This window comes from Gymnogyps californianus, chromosome 8 (genome assembly GCF_018139145.2).
Source record: "Gymnogyps californianus isolate 813 chromosome 8, ASM1813914v2, whole genome shotgun sequence".
Taxonomy (NCBI): Eukaryota; Metazoa; Chordata; class Aves; order Accipitriformes; family Cathartidae; genus Gymnogyps; species Gymnogyps californianus.
Genome location: NC_059478.1, coordinates 26,729,929 through 26,755,069, shown reverse-complemented (window position 1 = coordinate 26,755,069; position 25,141 = coordinate 26,729,929). Strand labels below are relative to the sequence as shown.

The following is a 25,141-nucleotide window of genomic DNA, read 5'->3' as shown; positions in this document are numbered from 1 at the left end:
TGCCGTCTGAAAATAAGAATGTCATTGAAAATAATAATAAATCAATGCATTTTTGTGATTACCCTAGAAATACACCAATTTCAGTGTTAAACCAACCAATATGAACAAGGTTTTACGCTAACAGGTACCATGAGTTTGTTGCCTGTTAAGGTAGACTAAAGAGGGAGACAAGATGCTTTGGCTGGGAGATTTGGGCTCCTCTATCTTTCGTGCCCCTGAACCCTTGGGAAAGTCACTTCAGCTCAACTCATCAGGAGCTGGATGCCCAACTCCCACAGAGATGCACATTTTGGGATCCTGTGGGATTTGGGACCACCTCACCGCACAGTGATGTCCGGAGCCCTTACCCTCGCCCAGCCAGGATCCATGCCGTGTTAATCTCTAGTTTCAAAGGTGCACATATGGATAAAAACTGAAACTTTTCTTAAAAATTACAGATTTTGCTGAAATTTCATACTTGGGGAGGGAGACTCAAGTATCAACCACATTAACACAACATGCTTAGAAACAGGCCTGAAAACTATGGCACCCAGCATCAGAGAGGCCATAGATAAAGTTGAGTCGACTTAAACCAGACTCAGCCAAGTCAGCGCTCAGCTTCACACCAGCTATCCTCCGACCCCTCACATTCCACTCCAGTATCAGCGAAGCACTTCCCTTCTCCCACCAGGCACCACCCCTCCTTGGGACCCCAGGGCTTGACTCTGAGCCAGAAGCTCCTGCTTGCCTGCCTGTTTCACTGCCTCCTCCTCAACACACAGCCTCCCAGATAACATCAGGCCGAGGCGATTATGTCCTCCCCGGGCTAGCAAACCAGATTTTCTGAATGACCTGCCCAGATCACCTCTCATCAGCCTTACGCATCGGTTGGTGCCAGGGCTCTTCCTCTACACAAGTCACCAGATATTGTCCTGGAGCCAGACAGTTTTCCCCTCCTCGTGTTCACCGAAAGACTGACTATGTCATTGCTGGAGCCATTCATTTCACGCACGCTCCAGCGATTCATGTCCCCGCTCCAGCATCAGGTCACTCTGAAACTTGCCCTTCCACTGTTTGCCTTCCCTTCTCCACCGCCCTTTGATTGACTTGCTTAAAGACATCCCCGTCAAGTAGGCTGTGGTCTGGGGCCAAAAAGGGAAAAGACCACAGGTCAGCAGGGAAAGATACCTGCTGTGAGAGCTTATTTCATCCCTGGCAGAGGGATTATGTCTCACCTGATATATATGTCTCCCCATCAGATCAACCCGATGCTCTCCAGCCAGGGCTCAACAGCAAACATCCCACTGCTGGTCCATCCCCAACAGCTTCCTGGCAGCTGCTGATGGGTTTGTGTCACTTATGATGGGTATTTCAAGCAGTTTCACAGTTGTGTTTTCTGTCAGAGAGCAACAAGAGCCTGATTTCTGCCTGCCTCATCCTCATCCAGCCCACAGCCATGCTCTCACCCAGGAGGTGAGGGGCGACCTCAGGGGCTCCTTTCACCTGCAGAGCAAGGGGGACCTGCAGCCATCTTGGGTGCCTATCGTTCCTCCCCTCTCTACCAACAGGTCCCTAATTAAGAGACCACAGTGGCCTCAACAACAGGTCTGTTCACAGACCTGCAGACCCTTCCATCTCCCCCACTTTCACTAAAACAAACCTTTCATCAGGAATGTGCCTTCACTCGAGTCACAAGGCAGAGGAGATCAGGCAAATACTAAAGAGCGAGCGAGAGCACATCTTAAAACACAGCAACGGCCTCATGCAGTGTCCCAGAGACTTTTTCTTTTTATCAAAGAGAGACAACCAGCATTCAGGCTGACTTAAAAGATTGAACAGCACGATGACAGCTCCCATTTCAGGAGAGAAAAGCAGAGGAAGAGAGGATTTGGATTCAGACTAAACCCTTGCGGCAGGTACCCATCAACACGCACCCCAAGGTCACACATGGGAGGCAGCTTCTTTAAAATAGTAGGACAGCTTGGGGCTTTATTTGCCTTCAGAAAGGCTTTTTCACACTGCTGGTGGTGGCTTCACCCCCAGGGACCTCATGGGATGCTGGTAGTGTCACCCCTAAAGAAGCGGGTTTTGGGGACCGCCAGTGTCTGTATGTACAGGGATGGGGTGCAGAGCCCAGCCAGGGGTCCCACATCCCCATGGACGCCCACCTGATGAACCCATCCCCCAGACAGGCTCTCACACCTACAACACACAGCCCAGTACTGCCACACCACTGGTGTCCTGTCCTCCCCATGTACGTGTCCTACAGGGGGGTCAGGCTGATGCAGCCTCTCTGCCCGTGGCTGCCAGCAGCAGCCCAACACCTCCTTTCCACATCCACCTCCACATACGCACCAGTCACAAGCACGTTTTGGTGGACACCTAATTTTAAGCACACAAACAGCCCATTTCCTCTGCTCACGCCATCACAGCCTTAAAAGCACAAAGGATCAAGCCTGGGATTGCGAGTTTGCTGAGGAAGAGAGGGTCTGTCCCCACAGGTGGGCACAGCAGCAGCAGGGCAGGGAGCCAGCAGGTCCACAGCAGCAGCTCAGCACTGTGGCAAACAGTTTTTATTTCTGTCACACCTCTCAGGTGTTAAAAACACCTTTTTAAGGCAGAAAAGCCATAATGGCATCACCTGCACATGAGACAGAGAGCAGGGCTGGTGCTGCTATGGGCAGGGGACTATATGGGGTCACAGTCTTTCTGTCTCACCTCCATCGCCTGCAGAAGAGGGGTTGGGGTTTACTCATGCAGCTCACTTGCCCATTACTTAGAGCTTCCTCTGACTTAAAACTGAGCCAAAAAAAGACCAAGTAACCCAACTCCTCAGTATCGCACATGCTGACCTGCAGGCAGGGCTGAGCCCTGGTAGGCAGAGCTTGCCACCAGTCTGATACACCAGGGCAGCTCCTCCAGCCAGTGAGGTTCACTGACTTGCTGCAGGTGTCTGGCAACTTATTTAATCTTTGGCATTTCTCTTTCACCTCTCATCCTTTGCTCATTTTCTCAGTTTAAGTTTAAACTCTGCAGTACAGAGACAGCATAGGACGTTTTCCCAGGTACTACACAGTGAGCGGGGCTAGCAATGCTTCCTTAAGGCTTGCAATACTAGAGTTAAAGGGAGTTGGGTAGGATTTTTTTTTTCCCTTTAAATAAAGCTCCAAGAGATGATACAGAAATCTGAGTCTGCTTTAAAAAGAAAAACCAACTTTCCTGCTCCTTGTGGTTATTGGACAGAAACAAACAAACCAAAAAAAGGGAAATCAGAAAGCAAAGAAAAAAAATACAAGCTTCAGATGATTTCTAACTGAATTTCACGCTCTCTGAGTGCCTGGCAGGCTTTCCAGTCACGCAGGCTTTGGGGCACCAAAGTCCCCTTGAGCAACATCAAACTCCTCAGTAACTTGGGAGTTTTGGAGTATTTACTGGTGGGGAAAGGGACTAGCAGCACAAGAAAGACCTCTGCCCAATGGAGACCTCTGCCCAAGGGTTCCCAAGGTTTTTTGCTCAGGTCCCTGCTCTGCCTCCAGCAACACGCGATGAAATACAAGGAAGCTATTCAGCCATATGTCCTTGGCACTGCTCAAAAAACCCACCCCCAGCACCTTCCCCTCACACAGCCCAGCCCAGCCCAGCCCCTCTCAGTCCAAAGGAGCCGGCAACTTTACCCCTGAGCAAACCAATACAGTAATAACTAAACCCAGAGCTCTCACCTCTGCTCCTTCCCTGGATCCCAAAGCAGGGACTGCAGGACCAGTGCTTCCTTCCCTGGGCATGAGGTCCTGGGCTCCAGTCAGCAATTCTGCACTGATTCTGGGGACCAGCAGGATCCCAGTTAGCAACTGCCTATCCTCACCCGTCTGGGCTCAGTTCCCTGCTGGAACCAATTAGACCAATTAGTAGCACATCAGGGTTACTCTGCATTTGCACCAAGGACTGTCACATGTGGGTATTTGCCAAAGCCCTTACCCATTTCTGCACCCTTCAGCATCTCCTTGGCTGTTTGTGGGGGCTCTCGTCTCCCCACTTTTATCCTTTTCCCCCAGAGCTCATATTTTTATGGGACTGTGCAGTTCAGAGAGGGGACAGCAGGGTAGATAAGGCAGGAGTTAATGAATTGCTCATGATGGAAGAATAACAACCAAGATAATTAAGGCTCTTCATATGCCTCCTGTCTACTGTCGTTAGCTGCTGTGGTGACCCTGTGCCTACTCAGACAGCAGAAACCCACCTGCTCTCCCAAAGGGAGTCAAAATCTCCCTTCTCCAAAGTAATCCCTATCACAGTGTCAGTTAACGGATGAGTCATTTTTTCACTAATTTTCAAAATGAAGGATATCACTTTTTGTTATTATTAAGGTCACTTGTGCCTTATTTTAATTAACTGATGTTCTTAACTTTTAAAAACACATGTTATCTGAAGCATAATTATCTAGTCTTTTATTCTGCAATGGAGATGGATATTAGCAAGCTGGACGCGACTGCTGAGAGATGTCACATCCTTCAAGGAGGACTGGACTCCCAAGTTGATTCTCAGACTCTACCCACAACTATGTTAACTTGTTCTTGAGGCACTTCTCTACCAGCATGAGCAGGTGCCCTAAAAAATTGCACTGATGAATTTCCCTGAAAAAAATACCTCTTCCCAATACTTTGGACAAACAGCAGAACTTATTTAACATCCTGACCTAAACACCTGGAATAACTTTGGGGGTAAATGACTCTCGACTCATTGAACTGATGCAGTGAATTCTCCACAGTAAGCCTGTCCTTCCTAAGGGACCTTGTCCTGTTAACTGCACTGAGTTAGGAGCTAGTTTGGTCAAACGTGAGCAGCTGCTCTTTGCAAGCAAAGGCTATTTCTCCTTTTGCCACTCATTTGGGCTGTGCTTCTGCTGAGTTGCAGAGTCCCTTTGTGCATTAATCTCCCCATCTGTAATACAGGTTGCTTAGAAAATGGGAACGCACCTAAGCATAGAGGAATAAGAGATCTACTGCAAAGGGTCTGCAAAGTCATTAATGCTCGGTCCCCAACAGTGCTGCTCTGTTGTCTGCCTGTGAAGTGACACAAGACCCAGATGTCACTGGAATAGTAGGAGATGCTGAGCCTATGTAGGGGACTGCTGCCAGTACCGGTCCTGCTCGTGCTCCACACTCAGAATTACTGGCCATGCCCCAGCACACGGCTTTGTCAATGTAGCCCTGCCGGCATCTTCAGACTCCTTTTCTCTGCCCTCCACCAGCCAAGATGCCAACCCCATCCTGCCTGCTCCCATTCCCCTACCCTGACGTCCTTTTGGGAAGCATGGGGCTGTTATTGCTGAAGGATGCCCAGGTAGTACCTGCACAGCCGTGGCTGAAGGAGTAAACTAGTCCATGCTTTTCCATCAGAGTCCTTTGGAAGGAATAATAGTATGCAACTAGGCAACTAGAAGATTTTACCAAAAAACATCAATCAACAGACAAAACAATTTAGGTTTTTGACAGTGTAGCTATTGTCGTTTCCCTCTAAAATTCCCCCGTGAAAGGGAATCGGGTGCTTACCACTCAGCTTCTCCCAGCAGCTTCACTTTTAGTGCTCCCTCTGCCAGCCCAGGACAGATCTCATTTCTGAGGCACTCCGGGATGGAGAGACACCAGGAATACTGCTCTGCTGTGGTACCAGGTATGCGACTCCCTCACTAACGGAAAGCTCTCACCCAAGCCAATCTCACACAGTTGCCTAGTTCATTCAGGATGGGAATGACAAACCTATCACGAACGTAGTGGCACAGAACCACCACAATAATTAAGTTGGCCTCATCTAGTTGTTCTTATTAGATGTGATTAAATAAACTGACAAAAAAGCACGATGTTCACTGTTGCCAAGTTACCAATATAGCAGATCTGACCGCAACAAAAAATCCATCCAAAAATATCTGTTTCTTTATGGGTTTTTTTTTTAAAGTTACACCACTAAAAAACCACAGTTTTTTTATTAAAAAAAACAGGTCTTTCAATATATAGGAAATACTGTACAGCCTATGAATGACACTTTCAAGCTGCATCCTCCTCTCTGCGAGCCTTGCACCCCTCCCTGTGGTAGATTGAAGCAATTGTCGTGTGAGCAAAATCCTCTCTCTGCTGGGCTTTGGCTTCCAAAAAGAGCACAGCTAAACGCCTGAGACATGCTTTCAGCTCTGGCACTGAGCATCGTCTTCTCCAGGTTGTGAACATCTCCGAGCTAGAGATGTAAACAACTTCTCCCTCTCACTAGAAGTCAACTATAAGCATGCGTTTCAAACATAATTAAACTGGAGGGTGTAGATGTGTGTGACACATTGGAACAGTTACACTACCCAATCTTAATGTTTGTTTAAAGGTTACTTTTGGATGAAAGCTGGTTAGAGAATACATAACAGATGCTGAAGGCATCCATTATGTATTTTTGCAATTAGCAGAAAATCTTGGTACTTTTCTTAAAGAACATACATAATTTTGTGGGATGTTTATGGCTGGAAGCAATCTGCTCTCGCTGGCAAGAACAGCATCCAAGAGCCCAGGGAAGCTTCACAAGAAGTCACACATGGTAAGCCAAATGCAATGCTTGTTTCAGGAACGGCACTTAAAATCCTGAGCTCTCTGTCGCAAGGAAGCGGTCAAATGCGCTTTCTTTCCGTAGAAAATTTTAAATTAGAAAGAACATGGTAAAATTATCCCTGTTTCTATTTTCCACGGACATTTTGATTACCCAGCAAAAATGTGGCTGCTGATTATACTTTCATTTCAAAAATGCATCCAGGATGTTTCATGCCATTGTTGTCTTCTATGCCCAAGGGCTTCTCCCATGGTCCGGCTACCATCTCCCCTCTTGGGGCAGGGAGATATTACTATACCTTGGGAAATCTTGTCCATCCAGGATGCATGGCCTGGAAAGGAAAATGGAAGTAAGGAAGCCACTACAGCTCCCAGACAGCATCTCCCTCTCACAGAAGTTTGTGTGTGCGGAGTATGAGGTGGGGCAGCAGCTTAACTTTGGACTGTGCCAGTCCTCCCCCTGAAATACAGGCACTGATGATTTCCATCATATCCAACTGAAACCAGAGGAGGTATTCAGGCAAGGACAGAGGTATTTGGGTTAGAACATAACATGGACCTCAGGATACTTGGTGACCACAGTTGGGGACTTCAGCTGGTTCTAGTTTAAGAAGGTAACAGTAGGAACACCCCGAACAGCAACCTAGAGAGATAGCTCTGTGCTCAGTCAGGAAAGAGGACCACCACATAATACATCCTCCAAATACCTTGATAGATCCTGATAGTCCCTGAAGACCTCTACGATAGATTAAGCTTCACTCCTAAGGCTTGATCCAATTGAGAATTTATCCTAAAATCTCTTTTCACATCTCATGGCACTAACACAAAGTGCATGCTGAGCACAAAAGTTGTACAAGATGATACCATTTCCACCTACCATCCACATATCGTTACACTTTGGTAGTCGCACAGCAATCTTTGCCATTTCTTACCACGAAGAAACTGCATTGTGCTAAAAAGCCCTCCAGAATAAAGCAGATAATATCTTTTGGGATGGCGCCTTGTATTTTCCAAGAGTTGTCTCGCTGCAGCAGCTATTACAAGAAACTAAACCAAACCCTCCTATTTGTAAATTAGAAAGAAAAAAGCACAACTCAAACTGGTATTTGGTTTAGGACTGAATGGTTCACACAGTGCTTAAGAAGCATTTTAGACAAAAGCAAGCTTTCTGCCAAACATTTGAGGGGGAAGAGAAAATTTCTGCTTTGCTGTCTGAATGCAGTTATAAACCGGGATGACAAAATAGCCTGGCATTGCTGCCCACAGTGAAATAAGCTGTGCATCTCTTTCTTCACAAGCACAGCTCAATTTGTCTTCATCCTGCCCAGTTTAGCTTCTACAGACAAATTCCTGTCTCCACAACCCCTGGAATTCTAGGTGGCAGAGTCGATGAGGGGAGACGGGCAACTTCTAGGCAGGGAGTGCTTTTGCGTGAATTTCTATACAGCATAATAATGAAATAGCTAGACTAAATACAACCATCACTGCTGTGCAGAACAGATACATACCTAAAGCTGAAGTCTGACTAGTGAAGCAGAATTGACTGAGCTTCTTTAAGTGTCTTTCCCCCCTCCTCAATCATCTCACTTGCTTCCATTGAAGCATAACAGGTCATTGCTAGTTTAACATCTAGTGATTGAGGAGGTTTTTTCATGCAACTGCTGCTAAGCACTGTGCTGAAGCAAGACAGACACATCTGATCTCACTCATATAGGAGAAAAGAGCAGAAGTACTACACTGAGATTTTCTGTAGTTGGGGAAAAAAAAAAGGCAGAATGTGCTTTACGTCAGTCTTGTAACAGATTATGTACCAAGCTCGTTGGCAGAAACAGGTTCTGATTGCTCCAGCTGAAGGTATTTAAAAGATTTTGTTTCTTTTGCAAGGCACATAGAGATTTGTAGGACCACCTCCTTCCCCATCCCAAAGAGCATCTGCAATTCAGAAAGGTAAGGAAAAGACATTAAAAGGCAGAAAGCAAAGAGGATAGAGAACGCATCAGCTGAGCAGATTAGAAGACTCAGTAAAGACGCCTATTGTTACCAACAGAAATACTCTACAGACCACAGGCTGAAAACCACCATCTTAAACTAAGCAATCTATGAAAAATAGCAGAGAGCTGCAAGATTAAATTCATCTACGCCCCGCTGTCTCCACTGGAAGATTTATAAAGGTCTGCAGATCAAAAGAGTGTGAGAACTGCTGCTATATGAAACCAGAAGTCTTAATATTTTTGTTACTGTCTCCTTTGTTACCTGATTAGCTGAATCCTCTTTGCATCGTCTTGCTGGTTTCACTATTAGCTGTTAACCCCGGAATCTTTGGACTGTGGCAAGTGCACAGCCCCAGGTGCCCAGTCTCCAAGTCCTGCTGCACTGTGTCTCGAAGAAATAACCCGATCGTGCCAAGCGCTGGCCCCCAAAGCAGGCGGCCAGCTGAGTAGTCGCAGATCATAGCTTTCAGAGACATCTGTATCACAACAGGGACCAAACTGATATTGAACTTGAAACTAAGCAGAAAAGTAATCCCCTAAGCTGCAACTCTCCTAAATGCTGGCAGCTAGAAACTGCCAACCGGTAACAACAGTTGGCAGCTCCAGTCTGAACTGAGGTTTTTTTCCATTTAACTCTCCCCTTCTCCCCAGTTCAGCCCGGGCAGCGGCACACAAATGTCCCCACCGTTGTAAGACAGAGCATTTTGCACAAGACCTTGGAACTCCCTTATGAACCGTCTCTTCCTATTAAGGACAAACGTTGCTAGTGGGGAATATCTTACACTGAGGCAATCCTTGACTGCATGCTTATGGTCTTCTCCGCCTGCCCCCACTCCATCAAACTGGCACCTTTTGGGCAGGGATTTTCTGTTCAAGTCTCCCACTTGTGGGAGCGGGAAGCTTGCTTTGGGGCAAGCTACGAGAGCCTTGCCCCTCTCAGTCAGTCCCCAAGGAGAACGCTACAACCTCATGGTAAGGTTTCAGCAAACCAGTTTGGTCTATGTAGTTTTATCAGCAGAAAGATACCTACCACTGCTGGAAAATGCCCTGCTCTTCCCACCCTTTTCAGGCCAGCTCTGAAAATCTTTCCAGATTAAGTTCAACATGTTGTTTACTGGAAACCTACACATGAATAAACAACCCATTTTGTGACAAACCTTTATGCAAAATGTGAAGACGTATTTTGAAATAAGCCTGGCAACCTCTCAGTTTCTTTTATAAAGAATACTGTGCTGTGCCAATCTCCTTTAAGAACACAGTCTCGAGTACAGCATGTAGGCATGTGCTGCAAAGCACCAGAATGGCATTCAGGCAATCAGCCGATGATTGAGGAAGGAAGCACCAGAAATCAAGACAAAAAGCGTCTCCAACAGCAGCTGCATAATAGGTTTGTGTTTCCTAGTCCACTTCAAGTCCCCTTTCTTTCACAGACGTACCAAATGAATTATCACTGCACAACTACATGAATAGTCTGATAAACCTATATAATCAAGAAAAGGTACCAATTCCACAGGCATTTGCCTGATCTTATGCTGTGCCTAACAGTGTCTTCAGGACTTCAGTTTTGATGGTGAAAACTGAACGTTTATACACATAGCTCGCGTGGCCGCATACACACAGGTATCTAACACTAATAAAAACACACTTTATATAGATAGATATATATGAAAAATACCCCTTGTGACAGGTAACTGTAAGCCAAGCACTCATACTAAGTCACAGAACAAAATTTATTGGATCTCCTCAAATTCTTTGTACAGTTTTGCTGCTAAATGGACACAACACATTGGCATATTGCCTTTAATCTTTATTTCAATCATAAGTCCAACTTGAAAGAATTGGTAACACATTTAATGGCATCTTCAATAAATAAAATGACAAAAAATCTAGTCTTTGCACAGACACATTACAATCCACTCCAAATTCAATATTGCCAAAGCATTGGGTTTTTTCTAAAAACTTGCTCCAAAGGGGTTTTTTTGTTTCAGCACTTAAATACACAGAAAAGTATATGATGAGAGAAAACAGATACTCTATTCTGAACAGAACTTGTAAAAACCAGTAACTTAGAAACAAAAGATAATTAAATCTCTCTAATTAGATTAAAGAATCCTGTTCAAAGTCTTTTTGGAAAAACCCTGATTCTAACCTTCATATCAAAACATGCAGTTTCGCTGGATCCTATCCTATGTCAGTATACTTATACAATAAGAATTAAATTCCATGATTTTTTTTTTTTTTTAAGGGGAAATTCATGAAGTGAAAGCATTAGCCTCCCACACTCACAAAAGTAGTCATGGTCCATATATTCTGCAGTAGTAAACAGCTATTTGTGCTCAGTCCATTGTTTGAAGACCTACCATACTGGAAAAGATACTGTAGTTTACCCTTTGTTTCTGTACTCATCTCTTCCCCAGTCCAGCAGCCTCAAGAATCCCAGCGAGATGAGAATCCATGCAAACAGAAATCTGCCTGCACAGATCAGATTGCAGGATGAGGACCAACACGTCTGATTCTAATTAGAAGCTAGGCTTAATTTAAAGCTTTTCTTAAATAGAGAAAGTCATCAAGAAAGAAAAGCTGAACCCCAAGATTTCCAAATTGCAATTCCCTGTGATTTGCAACATCTATTAGCATATCACAAACCAATTACAGTGTCAGTTAATGTAGGAAGAACCACTCTATCACTAAAATTCGTTAAAACATTCATCTTCAAGCCTTCCGGAGCCTTCTTCAGTGAAAGCTTAGGGCATGCAAGGAATGCATGGTTGGGCCCCCACAGACCTATGCATACTATATAGGGGAGAGAAAAGGTTACTTTAAACAAAAGGCAGAATTACACCACATCTGTGCAAACATTTAAAACAGTTTGCTTCAACTAGTTATCTACTTATCCCAACTATTGCTGCTGACTGTACTTGGCTAATTCAAGAGAACGTGATGAAGCAGGACCCAATTTGTTTAAGGGAATGGTACTTTTTTCTGCAGGTATCTTCCCCTCAGCTGACCACATCATAACAAAAGTGCAATAATTTACAATCTTTTCAAACAAACAGCTATTAAAATTATACTATTTTAGGGAAACAAATTCACTAGTTTAACCATAAAAATATTTCCCCAGGTAACAAACCTTAAAGCATTCAGTAACACAGTATTTCAATAATAATAATACAGAAAATCCCTTCCACTTGTTACAAAAGACAGAACTGGTAGAAGATTTTGCTTATTGTACACTATTTAAGAGTTTTGCCATCTTGTGAAGACCATGTTGTAATTAAGAATATAACTATCATTTAAAATAAATGAGTATGGAAATACTGACTTGACTTTGAAATTATATTCTTAACCTTTTGCAAATGAAGACAAGGTAAAGCCCAGGGCCATGTCATCCAGGTACTCAAGAACTTACAAGACAGTTTACATCCAGAGTCGTAAGAAAGCACCACTTTCCATAAAGTACTTTGTATGTCTATTGCTGAACAGCATATTAAATAGTTTTGTGAGAACTGCTAAAACAGCTTCTCATACTAACTGTAGCTTGACGTACAGAATTCAGGTTTGGCGATAACAGGGAACTTCGTGACAAAATTATACTCTGAAAAAATATCTGCTAAATTTGGTCCAAGCATCCGAAAAACAAACAAGGGCACATGGGTCCCTCATTACTTAATGCTGCTGTTTAGTTGATACTTAACAAAAAAAAAAAAAAGGTGTATGGCAATAAGGAATAAGAAGGGCTGCCCATGATAGGCACAGAACTGTGACAGAATAAATAGTCTCTTCAAAGAGATGTTTTAACTGTGGTTTTGCCATGTAACTGAACTTGTACTAATGGAGAACCCTGAAATTTGTATACTATAGCCACAAGAAATGATTTCCTATTTAAAAAACAGATCCATTTGTAATTAACTGCTTTTCCAATCATCATTAGATATGTGAAAAACAATCAAAAAAAATCTTTTAAAACAATTACAAAGAGTGGACTGCAGTAGCAGCTATTCAAGCAAGATTCAAGCACAAGTTTAAATGAACTTTCAAGCTGGGAATTAGCCTTCTTTGTCAAAAATTTGTACAACTTTTTCAAAAACCTAAAAAGAGAGAGAAGAATATTAATTTTATGAAGTGTTAGTCAAACAGTTACTTCAAGTTAAGCCAGCACACGCAATAATTGACAGTATTTTAAAAATATATATGGGTTTTTCTTAGAACATTCACAGTAATTCTTTAACAGTGAAATTGGCATCAATTCTGGGAAACTGAGACTGAAGAGCAATACTACTTCAAAAAAACAAAAGCTCATGAAAGTGAAAAAGACAAGACACTGTTAAACACAGAAACACTGAAAATGTGTTTAGTCCATCTCATGTTTAAGCAGAACTAATTGATTTCTTAAAGTTATTCACACCTTAATCAGTTCTTCAAGAGTCAAAGTGAGAGTTCCACAGCCTCCCTCAGTAACACACATCAGTGCTTAATTAGCACACTAACCACACATACACACATCTCAGAAGAATGCCAAAAATATGTACCCTGCCACTGTCATCCCCATGGTTTTCTGGCTTATATACTTACTTCATCAACAGATTTAGAGGCATCCACTTTTCTGACTTTTCCCATTCTCTCATACAAATCTATTATAGGCTTAGTAGACTGCAGATACGTATGAATTCTAGGAGAAAGCACAGGGGAAAAAAGCATTACACAGTAAAATACAAACAGAAGGGAACTGAAAAGTTTTGAAGATAGTACCTCTTTTCCAGACTCTCCCGATTATCATCACTCCTACCACTGCTCTTGCCTCTTTCAAGACAGCGGCCAATACATATCTACAAAAAACATCAAAAGGATGATCACAACCAAGAACGCAAGGTGCTATCTTGAAAGCAGGAACAAAACAAAAATCCTGAAAATCTAAATAGGCCTGACGCACAACATACTGTCCAGATCTGGTGGATGTAACCAGAATTCACATGGAAAGTTAGATCCTTCCAGAGAAAAAGTATGATAGCTTTACACTTCATCTGTTTATTAAAATGGGAGCTCTTAAAACGGGGTTGCAGTCAGTGGAAGTAAAAGCAACATCAAGCTCTGTGGTTCGACTGGGTCTCCAGCTTGAGACATTTAAAGAAGAAAATTACCTGATTTTCAAGGATGTGTTCACACTTTTTGAAAAGCAGCATGTCAAATTAGACTACTAATATATGCCTGCACTGAAAGAAAGTCACTGTATGTTCTCCCAAGAATTTTGTAAGGCTACATACTAAGTTATTGTAAGTTAAAATGTTCTTACTTGACATTGCTATAACAAAGACTTAAAAATCAAAATCTAAGTAAAAACTGAAGAACTAACCATAGTTAGAAGCTGCCCAGTGAACTAAGTTTTGAAACATAAAGTTAAGTAAGCAACGCTGACACATGTACACTTCATGAATACATTTATCCTACTCATGCAAGAGGACAATGGTTAAAAATTATTTTTTCCTACAAAGTACACCCATTGTAAAAAAAAAAAATCCAGAAGATCATGTAGGCATTGTGGTCTATTTTTAGATCTAGTAAAAAAATTAGAACTCCAAAATTAACACCCCACCAAGTAAAAAAATCCATTTAATCTTATTTAAGTTTTTAAATAGAAAAAAATAACCCCTCACTTATTTTTTGAGATTAAAAAATAATTGCAATTAAGTAAAAAAAAAAAGTAACAAAATTTCTCAGGAAATTGGGGAAAGGGTAAAAGGAAGAAAGTCAGCTTAAGGTGCTGGGATTCTCCTATCAGTTTTTATGCCTCAAGGGCACTGACATATTAAAAAGACAGCATATCACGGCACTTGTTAAATGAATACAATGTATCACTGTCAAAATGCCCTTGTAATCTAATGACTCGCTGAATAAAATGTTGATTACTGGCTATCCTATAGCACAGCTCGTAACTATGAAAATAAAGACTGCTGCTGCCAGCACTTTAGAATTAAAGCAGACATTGCTATCAAGTTCATTTTGGAATAAACAACAGTTACTAAGAGTAAACAGAGTCGTGTTTTCTGAAAATTAACCAAATAATTTTATATAATGTATCTAAAGTTTTTATAAATTTTCCTTAAGAATGCAATTGCCTGGAGTACTTCTTCAATATAATTTATTCGCACATTACACCAAGTGCAACTAGCTGCCTGCTATTTCAAAAACGTGCAGTGTTTCATCTGCAAAAACAAGTTGCCAAAAAATCCTTGAAACTCACAGACCAAGTTTTCCTTCTACTCTTACACCAGTCCATCCACTACCTGACAGAGTTTTATTGTTATTCTTGAATGATTCTTACCATATAGCAAGAAAGGAAGTTACAGAATAACATGCTTCATTACCTCATTGTCACAATCAAAAAAGAGAACAAAAGAAACATCCGCCTTTCCATCCATAGTCTTATTCCACCCTTGAAGATTATCTTCATTCCTGGGAAATCCATCAATCAAGAACTTGTTCTTCTGGGAATTGGCAGCCATTGTTTGATCCATAGCCTGATAAAAGAGAATTCAATTCATGATCTCCTGCACATACAACCATTTATCTACTTATTAAATTACCCCCAAAATGTTGACATGGTAAGTTGAGAAGCATTTATCTTAGGATTATTGCAGATTTACAAAATGTATTTTTGTTTCACATTCAATGCATGCTAATTAATTCACTGATGCACCAAAATAGCCTTCTTTCAAACCGAATTCACTATTTCATAAAGCTCAAAATCTCATAACGCACAATCCCAGCTTTAAAGTTGATTTTCTACAAGATACTGGAAAGTGCTGTTACACAATAAGATGCCAAAACATCCCTGATCTAGAGTTAATTCTAATGGAAAAACTCCAGATAAATTTAGTGCCATGAGCAACAGAAGCCTCTTCTGTCTTAAAGGAGATACTCTGGTTGTTTTCCTGGACATCTAATACGGATAAAGGCTGGAGCCTTTCCTTCCACAGGAACATTAGCAGGTGCTCTTCTCCTTCACCTGGCTATTTTGATAAAACTTACAGAAACTTAGTACCTTTAAGGCCTCTACCCTGCAGTCAAATATGACTGAGCTGACCAAGGGGTCCAAAAGCTAGTTAAGGGAAATAAGAAATACAGCGTTTCACTGATTTCCCTAGAGCTACTGATAAAAAAAATTAAAAATAACCCCTTTCTCACAGATCCCCAGGTATCAGAGGCCATCACCTACTGCCCTTCAACCAGCCAGAAAGAAACATGAGTAATTGCTAAGAGAAGCCCAGTACGTGATGTGCACCTACGTGTCTGCCATTTCATACTACTGACACCAGAGGAAAGGCAATTCTTCCAGAATACGGCCACTGCTTTGTTGCTTAGTCTGCAAGAGTGAACCGGCAAGGAAATAGCCCTTTCCTTACCCTCTTCAGCAAGCTGATTGTTATTTCAACCGGTACAATTTCCCCCTCCTTAATGTAGTTCTCAATGAGTTCTCCATACTGTGAGCCTGGCCTTTTTCGTTCATCTCGAAGGAGGTCACCAGCAGAAAGGTGCGTGTAGCCATATTTCTGAAACGTGCAAAACAAACAGGCGTAGACTCCCTTGAATTAGTATACGTGCAAAGTTAACATCAGTCAACAGTGTCAACCACATTTATCTTTGCATTACAACAGAAAAATACAGGGAATAACATCTTGCTAGTGACAGATCTCTTCCATCTTCTGTGCGTAATCTGACAATACAGCGCACACTGTATGCACAGAAAGCACAGCAGTAGAGAGATTCTTGGGTAAAATGCTCAACAGGGCTTTGGTCAGGCATTCATGCACTGTTTTTAAAGGTAATTTTGTCATGTTTGGAAACGAGACTGTCTCATAGTCCCCAGGGTGCTTCCTGAAATGTTACACTGTACAATGAGATGTTTAACAATCACCAAATTAGATACAAGCTATACCCCATCCTAACAGTTCAACTACTTAAAAATTGTAAGTGGTTATCAGTTACTGGGTCAAGTCTTGATTTACAAGGTGAAAAAGTTGAGATAGTGCCTTTCCTTGCTATGTTTACGCAACAGGTTTGTAATTTTATCTAATTACCTACTTAAAGAAAAGTATGAGAGGTGATTCCAGGTCCTTTGGAGCTGGAAGAATGTTTCAAGCACAGCACGAGTCAGAAATCCTTACATCCCCATCATGGTTCTGGCACCAACTTCCTCCTCTACCTTGGTCAAATCACTTATAACTCTGCATCTAACAGTGCAGCTACACAAACAGTCCTACACATACACTCCTCCAAACCCAGCCCTGCACGCCTACCCCGCCACCTCCTTCCCTGGGATGAACACGACAAACTCGGAGGGCAGCCCTTGGGGGAGACTAGTGCCTTCTCGTAACGATGATGTGGCAGACAAAGGTAAACAGCTACACCGGTGCCACCCCGTGCCACGCCATGTACAGTAAACAGAAAGAGAGCAGAGAGATCAGGTCCAAATCTATCAATTCGATACCAGTATGCAGGAAAACAGCAAACACCATTACCCTTTTCTTTCACCTCAAACTACATCTAAAAAAAAGTTGCTAATGCAAAATATCAGTGAAAAGTGTTTATTACACTTGAATTTCTCAGGCATTTACCATCATAAATAGACACCTAGTGCAAATGTACAAATACACTCTTACCAAAGAGAAATGCATTCTTATAAAGGAAATTTCAGAGCACAAAACAATCATTTTCTCAGCTCATTTAACACCACAAGAAAACTAACAAAGTGTACTACGCTCCTTGACCAAATATAGTCCATAAAAACAGGCAATAAAGACATCTCCTTGGTGATTACCTAAGCTAGCTATACATCCAAAACAGAGTACACCTACACGTACTCATCCTAAAGTTTTTACACAAAACAAAAGCAGCAGCAAAAAACTTCAGGGTTATCAGCTTGGCTGCAGCAACATCCAAAGCAAATTTCAAAACAGGTGTCTGAGCAGCATAATAATGTGACTACACACTTTTTAAGGCTGTGAACTTGGGATTTAAAAACTTGGCTACTGGACTAAGTACAACAGAAATATTATACAACTCACTAAGTGACTTTAAAAACATTTCAGTTGCTTTCCAATTTCACCCACAAAAGCGTGGAAAGTTAGTTCTGCCATAGTCATAATTTAAGAAGGGATATAATTACCTAAATCTCCAAAACTCTACACAGCTGGCAAAAAAAAAGGAAGCAAGATTTTGCTCTAAATAACTGTGAAGAAAAAGCTCCACAGACATCCTCTATAAGCTCACTGTACTCCTGCTTTAATGTGCGTTGCATTTGGATATGCCTATTTAATTGCAAATCTAAATATTAACTATGAACTACAGAAGCCATAAACCAGAATAAATCTTTCCTTATAAGCAAGAAACCTTAGTCTGCTGAACCCTAAATTAACATGTAGTTCTTCTTGCTAAAGTTAAAGAATGATGCTGTTTTAAACATCAAGTTTCTACAAAGGAGAAAACAGGAGGAAAATATAATCCCTTCGGTTTTAGAGGATTACCAAACCATTTAATTTTCCTTGGCATTTCCCTTTTCATGCATGAAAACGAAATCGAGTCAGACAATTTTTTGAATTCTCTGTCTTTTGCAACAGCAAACTAAAATAGTTTTTAATGACTGAACAGGAAAGTAAAAGACAGAAGTGTTTTAAAGTGCTGTTGTATAAATAGACTTGTTTTAGATAATAGTAAATTGTATTCTAGAGTAACCTTCAGAATGGATTAACCAGGCAATAAGAAAAACAAACCTCTCCTTCAGGGGCAAAACATCTATTTGTTAACTGTACTGAGTCAAGAGCCAAAGAAAACATGTCAGTTTAAACAATGCAAACAAGCACGGAGAAAGGCTTGGCTGCTGCTCCATACACAGAAGGCCTCAGAGATGCAGTGCTCACGCTAGTCTTGCCAGTTTTAATCAATGCGTACAGGGCATGAAGTTTTCTTTCATCTTAGGCGAGATAAACCCTCAGCAAGCGTCCTGAATTGGAGCAAATCATCACATCCCCAAGAGCTCGCAAAAGAGACTGTGATGTAACTGCACAAAAACCAGGGCAAAACATTCTCGCGTCTTGCCAAGGTCTGCCTTGTGCCAGCATGACTTCCCAGCAGTGCCAAGTACATCTTGATGCAATCCCCAGAACGTGACTTGTTGCAACTACTGCCTAATTCTTCTCCTCCAAAATGAGAAAGGGAGCAGGACTGTGGCTGCCAAACAATGAAAAAGCAGTTTCTCCAGCTCTTGAAGGATGCATATATGCTAGATTCATAATGTCAGACTGAAAGGAACACTTGAAATAAAAACTAGGTTAAAAAAATTTTCCAAATTCTTCGACGCCAAGCACCTAAAATCTGGACAGATTTTTAGATTACAGAGAAGAAAAAAGAAAATATAGAATTAACTATTCTAAAACTTATTTCAGAGATAATGTTTTCTGCTATGCTAGCAGACTGGCATGCTGTTCTACAAGAGAAAAAAGATTAAATCAGTAAGTTGCTATTATACAAGTTCTCATTGTTTTTAAAACTGTTTTTATATTTGGAGAACCACAATCCAAATCTCTTAGAAAAATTAACTGTGAGTGAAAAAGATAAAAATTAGCTGTCTCCAGCACCACTGTAGACATCTTCCTCCTTTGCTTTCAAAAAAAAAAAAAAATAATCACAGTGACATGGAAAGGCAAGCTCAAGTTTCCATCAATCCCACCATAGAGGTGTTACTCAGAACAGCACTTAACAGTACTGTATAGAGCAGAGGAAAACATTGCTCGCTTGTTTGTCTCACAGTAGCCTGGTAAATCAGTCCCCATTCAGCAGGACAAACTGGGACATGCCAGCTGTATGCTCCACATGTCCAAATTACAACCCGAGACTGCAGCCTCCCTGGGATGGCCTTCTCTCCCCTGTCCTATAGCCATTTCTAGCTTTCTTCTGTCAGCCAGGATTTGCAACTTCCACTCCACAGACAGAACATGCTTTGTTTTCAGTAAATACAAAAAATAGATGAATACAACTGAAAACACATGAGTCATATCTGTGTCACCCTTGAATAAGGTGGAGTCTGCCCTAGCAATCTTCTCGAGGCAGTAAGAAAGGATCAGCGGCGTGCAGCTGCTGCTGCTGGGACTCCTTACACAGCCAGCTTTCGAGGGGCACAAGGTTTATTTCTGATTCAGCCCTGTGTGGTCCAGCAACATATCCCTCCACTAAACACACAGCTTGAGACTTCCTTAAGTGAGCAGAAGCCAAGAAAAAGCAAGAGAAATACAAATTACTACTTTGACCTTGACTCCTATCTTGGCTTATCATTGTTACTCTGAAAATGAAAGTCACAGGGCTTAAGATCTAAACAAATAAAATACAAACTTTTATTGCCCTAGTTCTGACCTGTCGTATCTTGGACAACCTTAATAAACAACTGAAATTTGCCACATACACCATTGAAGAACTAGTTAAAACAAAAATAGAACCGTGTAAAGCCTGCAGCCTTCGTATTTTTTTTTTTAAACCTAAAAAGTTTTTGTCTGTCCTATTAGCAATTAGCACATGGAATTAAAACTTTGGGGTATAAACTATAATGCAATAATAGACCTTCTGTCTGCTTATTCCAATTTTAAAAAATTGAAGACATTTTCTTAGTTTGAAATATGTTCTTGCCTCTGGGGGAGGAAAAACAAACAAAAAAACACATTAACAAAACAAAATACACAAAGGAGATCCCACTGACAGTGCCCCCAGGGAAGGGGCGGGTGGGGTGGGGTGGGGTGTGTGCAAACAGAGCACCCCAGTGCTTCAGGAACACTGAACTCAATAAAAGGCACCCAGTATGTCTGGGAAAGTCCAAAATTCAATGCCCAGTGTTCTGCAAAATGGAAGTGTATAGGGATAAATCTTCAGGGCGTAGATTCAAATGATCACTCACCATGTTTTTAAAAAAGCCCCAAAGTTCAGAAATATAAACTTATATTCCAAAAAACAACTATGAGAACTTAAGGCTAAGTAGAATACTAATACTTGGCACTCTTGAAAGAGATTTCAGAAGTTGACTTTAAAGCAAACAATTTAAAAAATGTTTTTATTTCAAGGAAGTTAACGCTGTCTCTCAGTGGACTTCCAGAAAACCACACACAACAGCAAAACCTAAATCCACTGTTACTTTAAGAGGAGTGTTTCTGATACAATGAGTTCTTTGCATTGTTTTCTTCACCCTAGGAAATCTCCTTATCATATAACCCCATGCAACTTAAGAGGTTTTTTCGTTTTAATATTAACTTATGCTCTTATAAAAGGAGAACGCTCAGCATCCCACCTTGTGGAATTAATTTTAGATTTAACCACAAACATGTAAGATAGGGCTGTGGTGGAGGTGAACTATATTTTAGTACACAGAGGGATGTCTTGCATACCCCAAACCGCTACAGAATCACCTTGCCAAAACAAACAAAAAAAATACAACTCAAGTCTTGCTTGGAATAAAGACAAATCATTTAGTTATTATTCTTCCCACCAACCAAAGAACTTTGCATTTCAGGGAAAGGTTGTAAGGATTTAAAATTCAAGTACATGAAAGCATATTTTGGGCAGATTTGAAGAATGCATTTTTTTTCCTTGACTTTACCATAACCATTTTATAAGCAAATTTCAGAAGTCAGCAATAAAATACATTCATTTTGTCCTACACACACATAATAATCTCACAGTCACAGAAGATACAAACACTGTGGAAAGCATGAAGGTTATTGCAAGAACTTGCATTCAAATGACATCATTCAACTACCTGCTCAAATATTTTGCCTCACACGACAGCTATGCAACAGTCCCAGATGATGGCAAGCTCCACCTAACAGAGCTGTGGAAGGTTTCAGGAGTTAATCTGCAGAGCTGGAAAGGAGAGGATAAGAACTTAAGAGGGAATTCTGCTTCATCCCTTCCTAAATAGGAGGAACTGGTCCAGAGTTCTGCTGCATTTGCATTTCAGTGACAATTCTGTGAGTTTTTGGAACATACACATGAGGCTGCCCTCTGTATCCTCGTTCAGCTGTCTCATCCAGCCTTATCTGCGAAGATGAGGAAACCTAATCACTTACCTGCTGTTCCCTTTTGTACACTGTGTCAATACCCACTTCCACTTGGTATTGTGCCTTCTTCCCTCAAATCGTTTCTCTGTTTTGGTCCAAATTTGGCATGAATACATGCCTTCTCCAGAATGAGGGATTCCAGCACACACATATTGAGCAGTTACGATTTAGGCTAGTACTTAACAAATATGTATTTCGCCTACAACATGTGATAGCCATCTCCCTTGTCTGGGAATGTAACTATAGTCAGCAAAACAATTACAACACTTCTTTGAGAAATTGTTCCCAGGTAGTACATAATACCTCCTTTACTCCACAAAGCACAGCTACCCTTGGTTTGTTAATAAAATCATTTAATGCTAAAATCATACAAGATCTCACCTCAGCAAAGTGAGACTTCTTCCACATGTGATGTGCTCTGTCCCAAATCTCTAGTATGAATAGCAACCGAGAAATATTTATAGCTCATACTGACTTTTTGTTCAGCACAAACTTCAGATTTACAGCAAGATACTGGATCAGATTCATTCCAAATGTAAACTAATATTATTCAGTCCATTTACAACGAGGATGAATGAGGTTTATTATTCTCAGCTACAGCCCCTTTTCCCTGTGGCAAGCTGCCAACAGGGTTTAAAATCCGAACAAAAATACACCTTCAACCTAAAGGCAGCATTGACTGCATACAGGCTATTCAACTGCCTGCACCAGGGCTCTCTAGGGGGCTGCCAGGGGCCAGGCCAAGGATGCTTTTAAGCTTAAAAAAGGTGCTGCTCTCCAGTACCTCTGCTGCGTTTCATCCACACTTCCCTGTTCACGTCCCCTTTTTCTAAAGTTTTCCAGCAGGCTTGTATTAGTCCAGCTCTCCCTTCAACTACCTCAAACCCTCTATCCCTCAAATTTTAGCCAGCAGCTCCTATAGAGGTGTCCAAGCGAGCAGGACAGGCATCCATTGCAGTCAGCGGGTCTGAGTGCCTTCTACTGTCAGCCCACTGATTTCAATAAACTTTTTTCCATGCAGTGAACAGGATTAAGAGAATTAAAGCAAATTTACATTTATTAGTATTTGGGCTTTCCTTTCCAGGCTAAGAAAAGAAAATAAACACAGTACAAGCAAAGTTAACTTTCTTCTTTCATTTTTAGCTGCAAATACAATTTGAGTAGCAATGACTTATTTGAAGTCCTCCTAATAAAGTGGTCTTTATCCAATTATATTAGCCTATCAAGCCAAAAGCATTTATACTTCTAAACATAGACCAGTGGCCACACAAGGTACTTCAGCCCTGAGGCTACATAAATGGTTTGGTGAAAGCCATTAATGACAGCCTACAAGATTCCCCTACAGTTTAAGCTCATTTGTTTGCTATGTGCCAGGGGCAGAATTTGACCTTACCAAAAAGGCTTTACGAGCACTACGAACCTTTCATTCCACAATTTAATTTAATGAATAAGCTGGTTTGAATGAGAGTCTGTAATTTGAGGTTAAAATCCTTCAGAACTAAAGTCATAATGGCATTTTTCAGTCTGGACCAAATTCACATAACTTAGTTATACAACACTGAGAACCGGGATATAGCAGCGTGGATAAACTGTAACAGCACTGCCAGGGCATCACCACAACAGACAACACACAAAACATGCCTGTGCCAGGAGTCGCGGGGTTTTTTTCCACCAATAGTTTCAGAAACAGCAGCATTGCTACAGTTCTTAGTCATTTCTTTCAGTGCGGGTATGGATAAACTTTGATCCTACATGGCTTTCAATAAGAAAATATATACAACTGCTCAGGGACAAAAAAAAAAAAAAAAAAAAAGCTGTTTCAAATCCAGCATACACACATGTTTGGAAGCAGTCAGCCTTAACTACTTCTGTAATTATCCACCTGAATACAGTGCAATTATCCCTGCGTTTTTCGGTTTTTAAAAGGACAGTACTACACCACATAGCATCCACTGTTCTATCTCAAAGGGCTGTAAAAATGTATTTGGAAAACTGAAAATGTGAAAAATATAGCAGAAAGTCTTCTCAATCTATACTGTCAGTGTTAGGCTCTTTGAAAAGACAGAACAAGATTAACCATCTATGGGGTCAGGACATCCTTTGACCTCTATCATACTCTGTCACAGAACAAAATTTTAGCTCAATTTTTAACATTTTACTTTGACAACTTACAGAGATGGCACCGGGTCAGAAAGCCAACATCCTGCAAGGTCTACTGTCCCAGCTCTTACGTTTATGGGACAGGCTTCAGAAGACATGGACCTTGATCCCACACATTTGAAGTCAATGTACTCCCAAACACTGTAAACCACCTTGCCTCCATTCCCAGGCCACAAAACCGGCAGCCTGAGGCGTGTGGGTGGCAGCCCCACAGTCACCTACGTGGCCACGCAGACGTGTACAGAGCCACCCACACGGGCCGGGCTGCAAGACCGGCCTGACAACGCACCAGCGCCCAGGCAGTCAGAAACTTCTCGAGGGCCGCGGTCCTGCCCCTCTGCCAAGGCACAGCGGGCAACCAGTGCTCCCGCCCAAACCACTGCCGTTAACGCCACGCTGGGGCAGCCTCCAAACCGCAAGCAGGTGTCCCACTGCCCAGGGTGGATGCTGGCGCAGACAGATCCACCGGTGGATTGGGATCCCGGGGGGCTGAGGGAAGAAAAGGCAGGAGAAGGAAAAAGGCCGGCCCCTGGCTAGGCCGCCTGACAGGGGCTGGAAGGGGAATGGAGGGGCTGGAGTGGGGGCTGCCTCCGCCGCTTCACCGGCTAACGGGGAGATGTGGGTCAGTTATTTTTATTTCATTGCCTCCAAGGGGCGGATCGAGGCTAGACAAAAGCCCAGACCGCAAGGGAGATGCGGGGCCCGCCGCCGGGGACACGCTCCCCCAAGCGACCACCCCAAAGAAGAGGCACAGACCCCACCGCCGGCGGGGCCTACAACTCCCAGCGTGCCCCGCGGCCGCGCCCGCAGAGCCCCCCGCAGCAGGAGCCCCGCGGCACGCCGGGACGCGTAGTCCCGTGCCCCCCCCCCCATCGCCGGCGGCGGGTCCGCTGCCCTCACCTCCACGATGCGAGCGCACTGCGTCCCCTTCCCCGCCCCGGGCCCGCCGAGGACGAAGACGACGACGGGCTTCATGAAGAGAAGGAGGCGGCGGCGGAGCAGCAGCAGGACAGCGGCGGGGGGACGGCGGCCAGGGGGCGGCCGTAGAGCGGGCGGGGAGCGGCGGGCACCGAGGCCAGGTCTGCGGATGGGGCTGAGACAGAGCCGCCGCCGCGCACCCGCTGCTGAGCTGTCCCCGTCGAGGGAAAGTGCTTCCGGGTCCCCGGCGGCGCGCGCCGACCGGGAGGGGCGGGGCGGGCACGTGCGCGCAGGGCCGGCAGCTGCGGCTCTCCCACCCGCCGCGCAGCCTGCAATGCGCTCTCCTCCCAGCCCGGTGCGCAGCGTGCAGTGCACCGTCCTCCCTCCGGTGAACGCGCGCCCTGAGCAGCGCGTGACC

At 42.8% G+C, this 25,141-nt stretch overlaps 1 protein-coding gene across 2 annotated transcripts; it reads right to left on the bottom strand.

Moving 5' to 3' along the window:
• Positions 1 to 10,262: 10,262 nt before the first annotated feature.
• Positions 10,263 to 24,947, bottom strand: CMPK1 (cytidine/uridine monophosphate kinase 1). Of its 2 annotated transcripts, XM_050901333.1 has the most exons (6): positions 24,706 to 24,945; positions 15,952 to 16,098; positions 14,914 to 15,066; positions 13,301 to 13,377; positions 13,124 to 13,220; positions 10,263 to 12,639 (listed from the first exon to the last, which is right to left on the bottom strand). In XM_050901333.1, the coding sequence occupies exons 1-6, from the start codon at positions 24,778 to 24,780 to the stop codon at positions 12,598 to 12,600; spliced, it is 591 nt and encodes a 196-aa protein (XP_050757290.1). In that variant the 5' UTR covers positions 24,781 to 24,945; the 3' UTR covers positions 10,263 to 12,597. The 2 variants fall into 2 exon arrangements, with proteins under 2 accessions (XP_050757290.1, XP_050757291.1); XM_050901334.1 differs by lacking the exon at positions 15,952 to 16,098 and having other exon boundaries at positions 24,706 to 24,947.
• Positions 24,948 to 25,141: the final 194 nt, after the last annotated feature.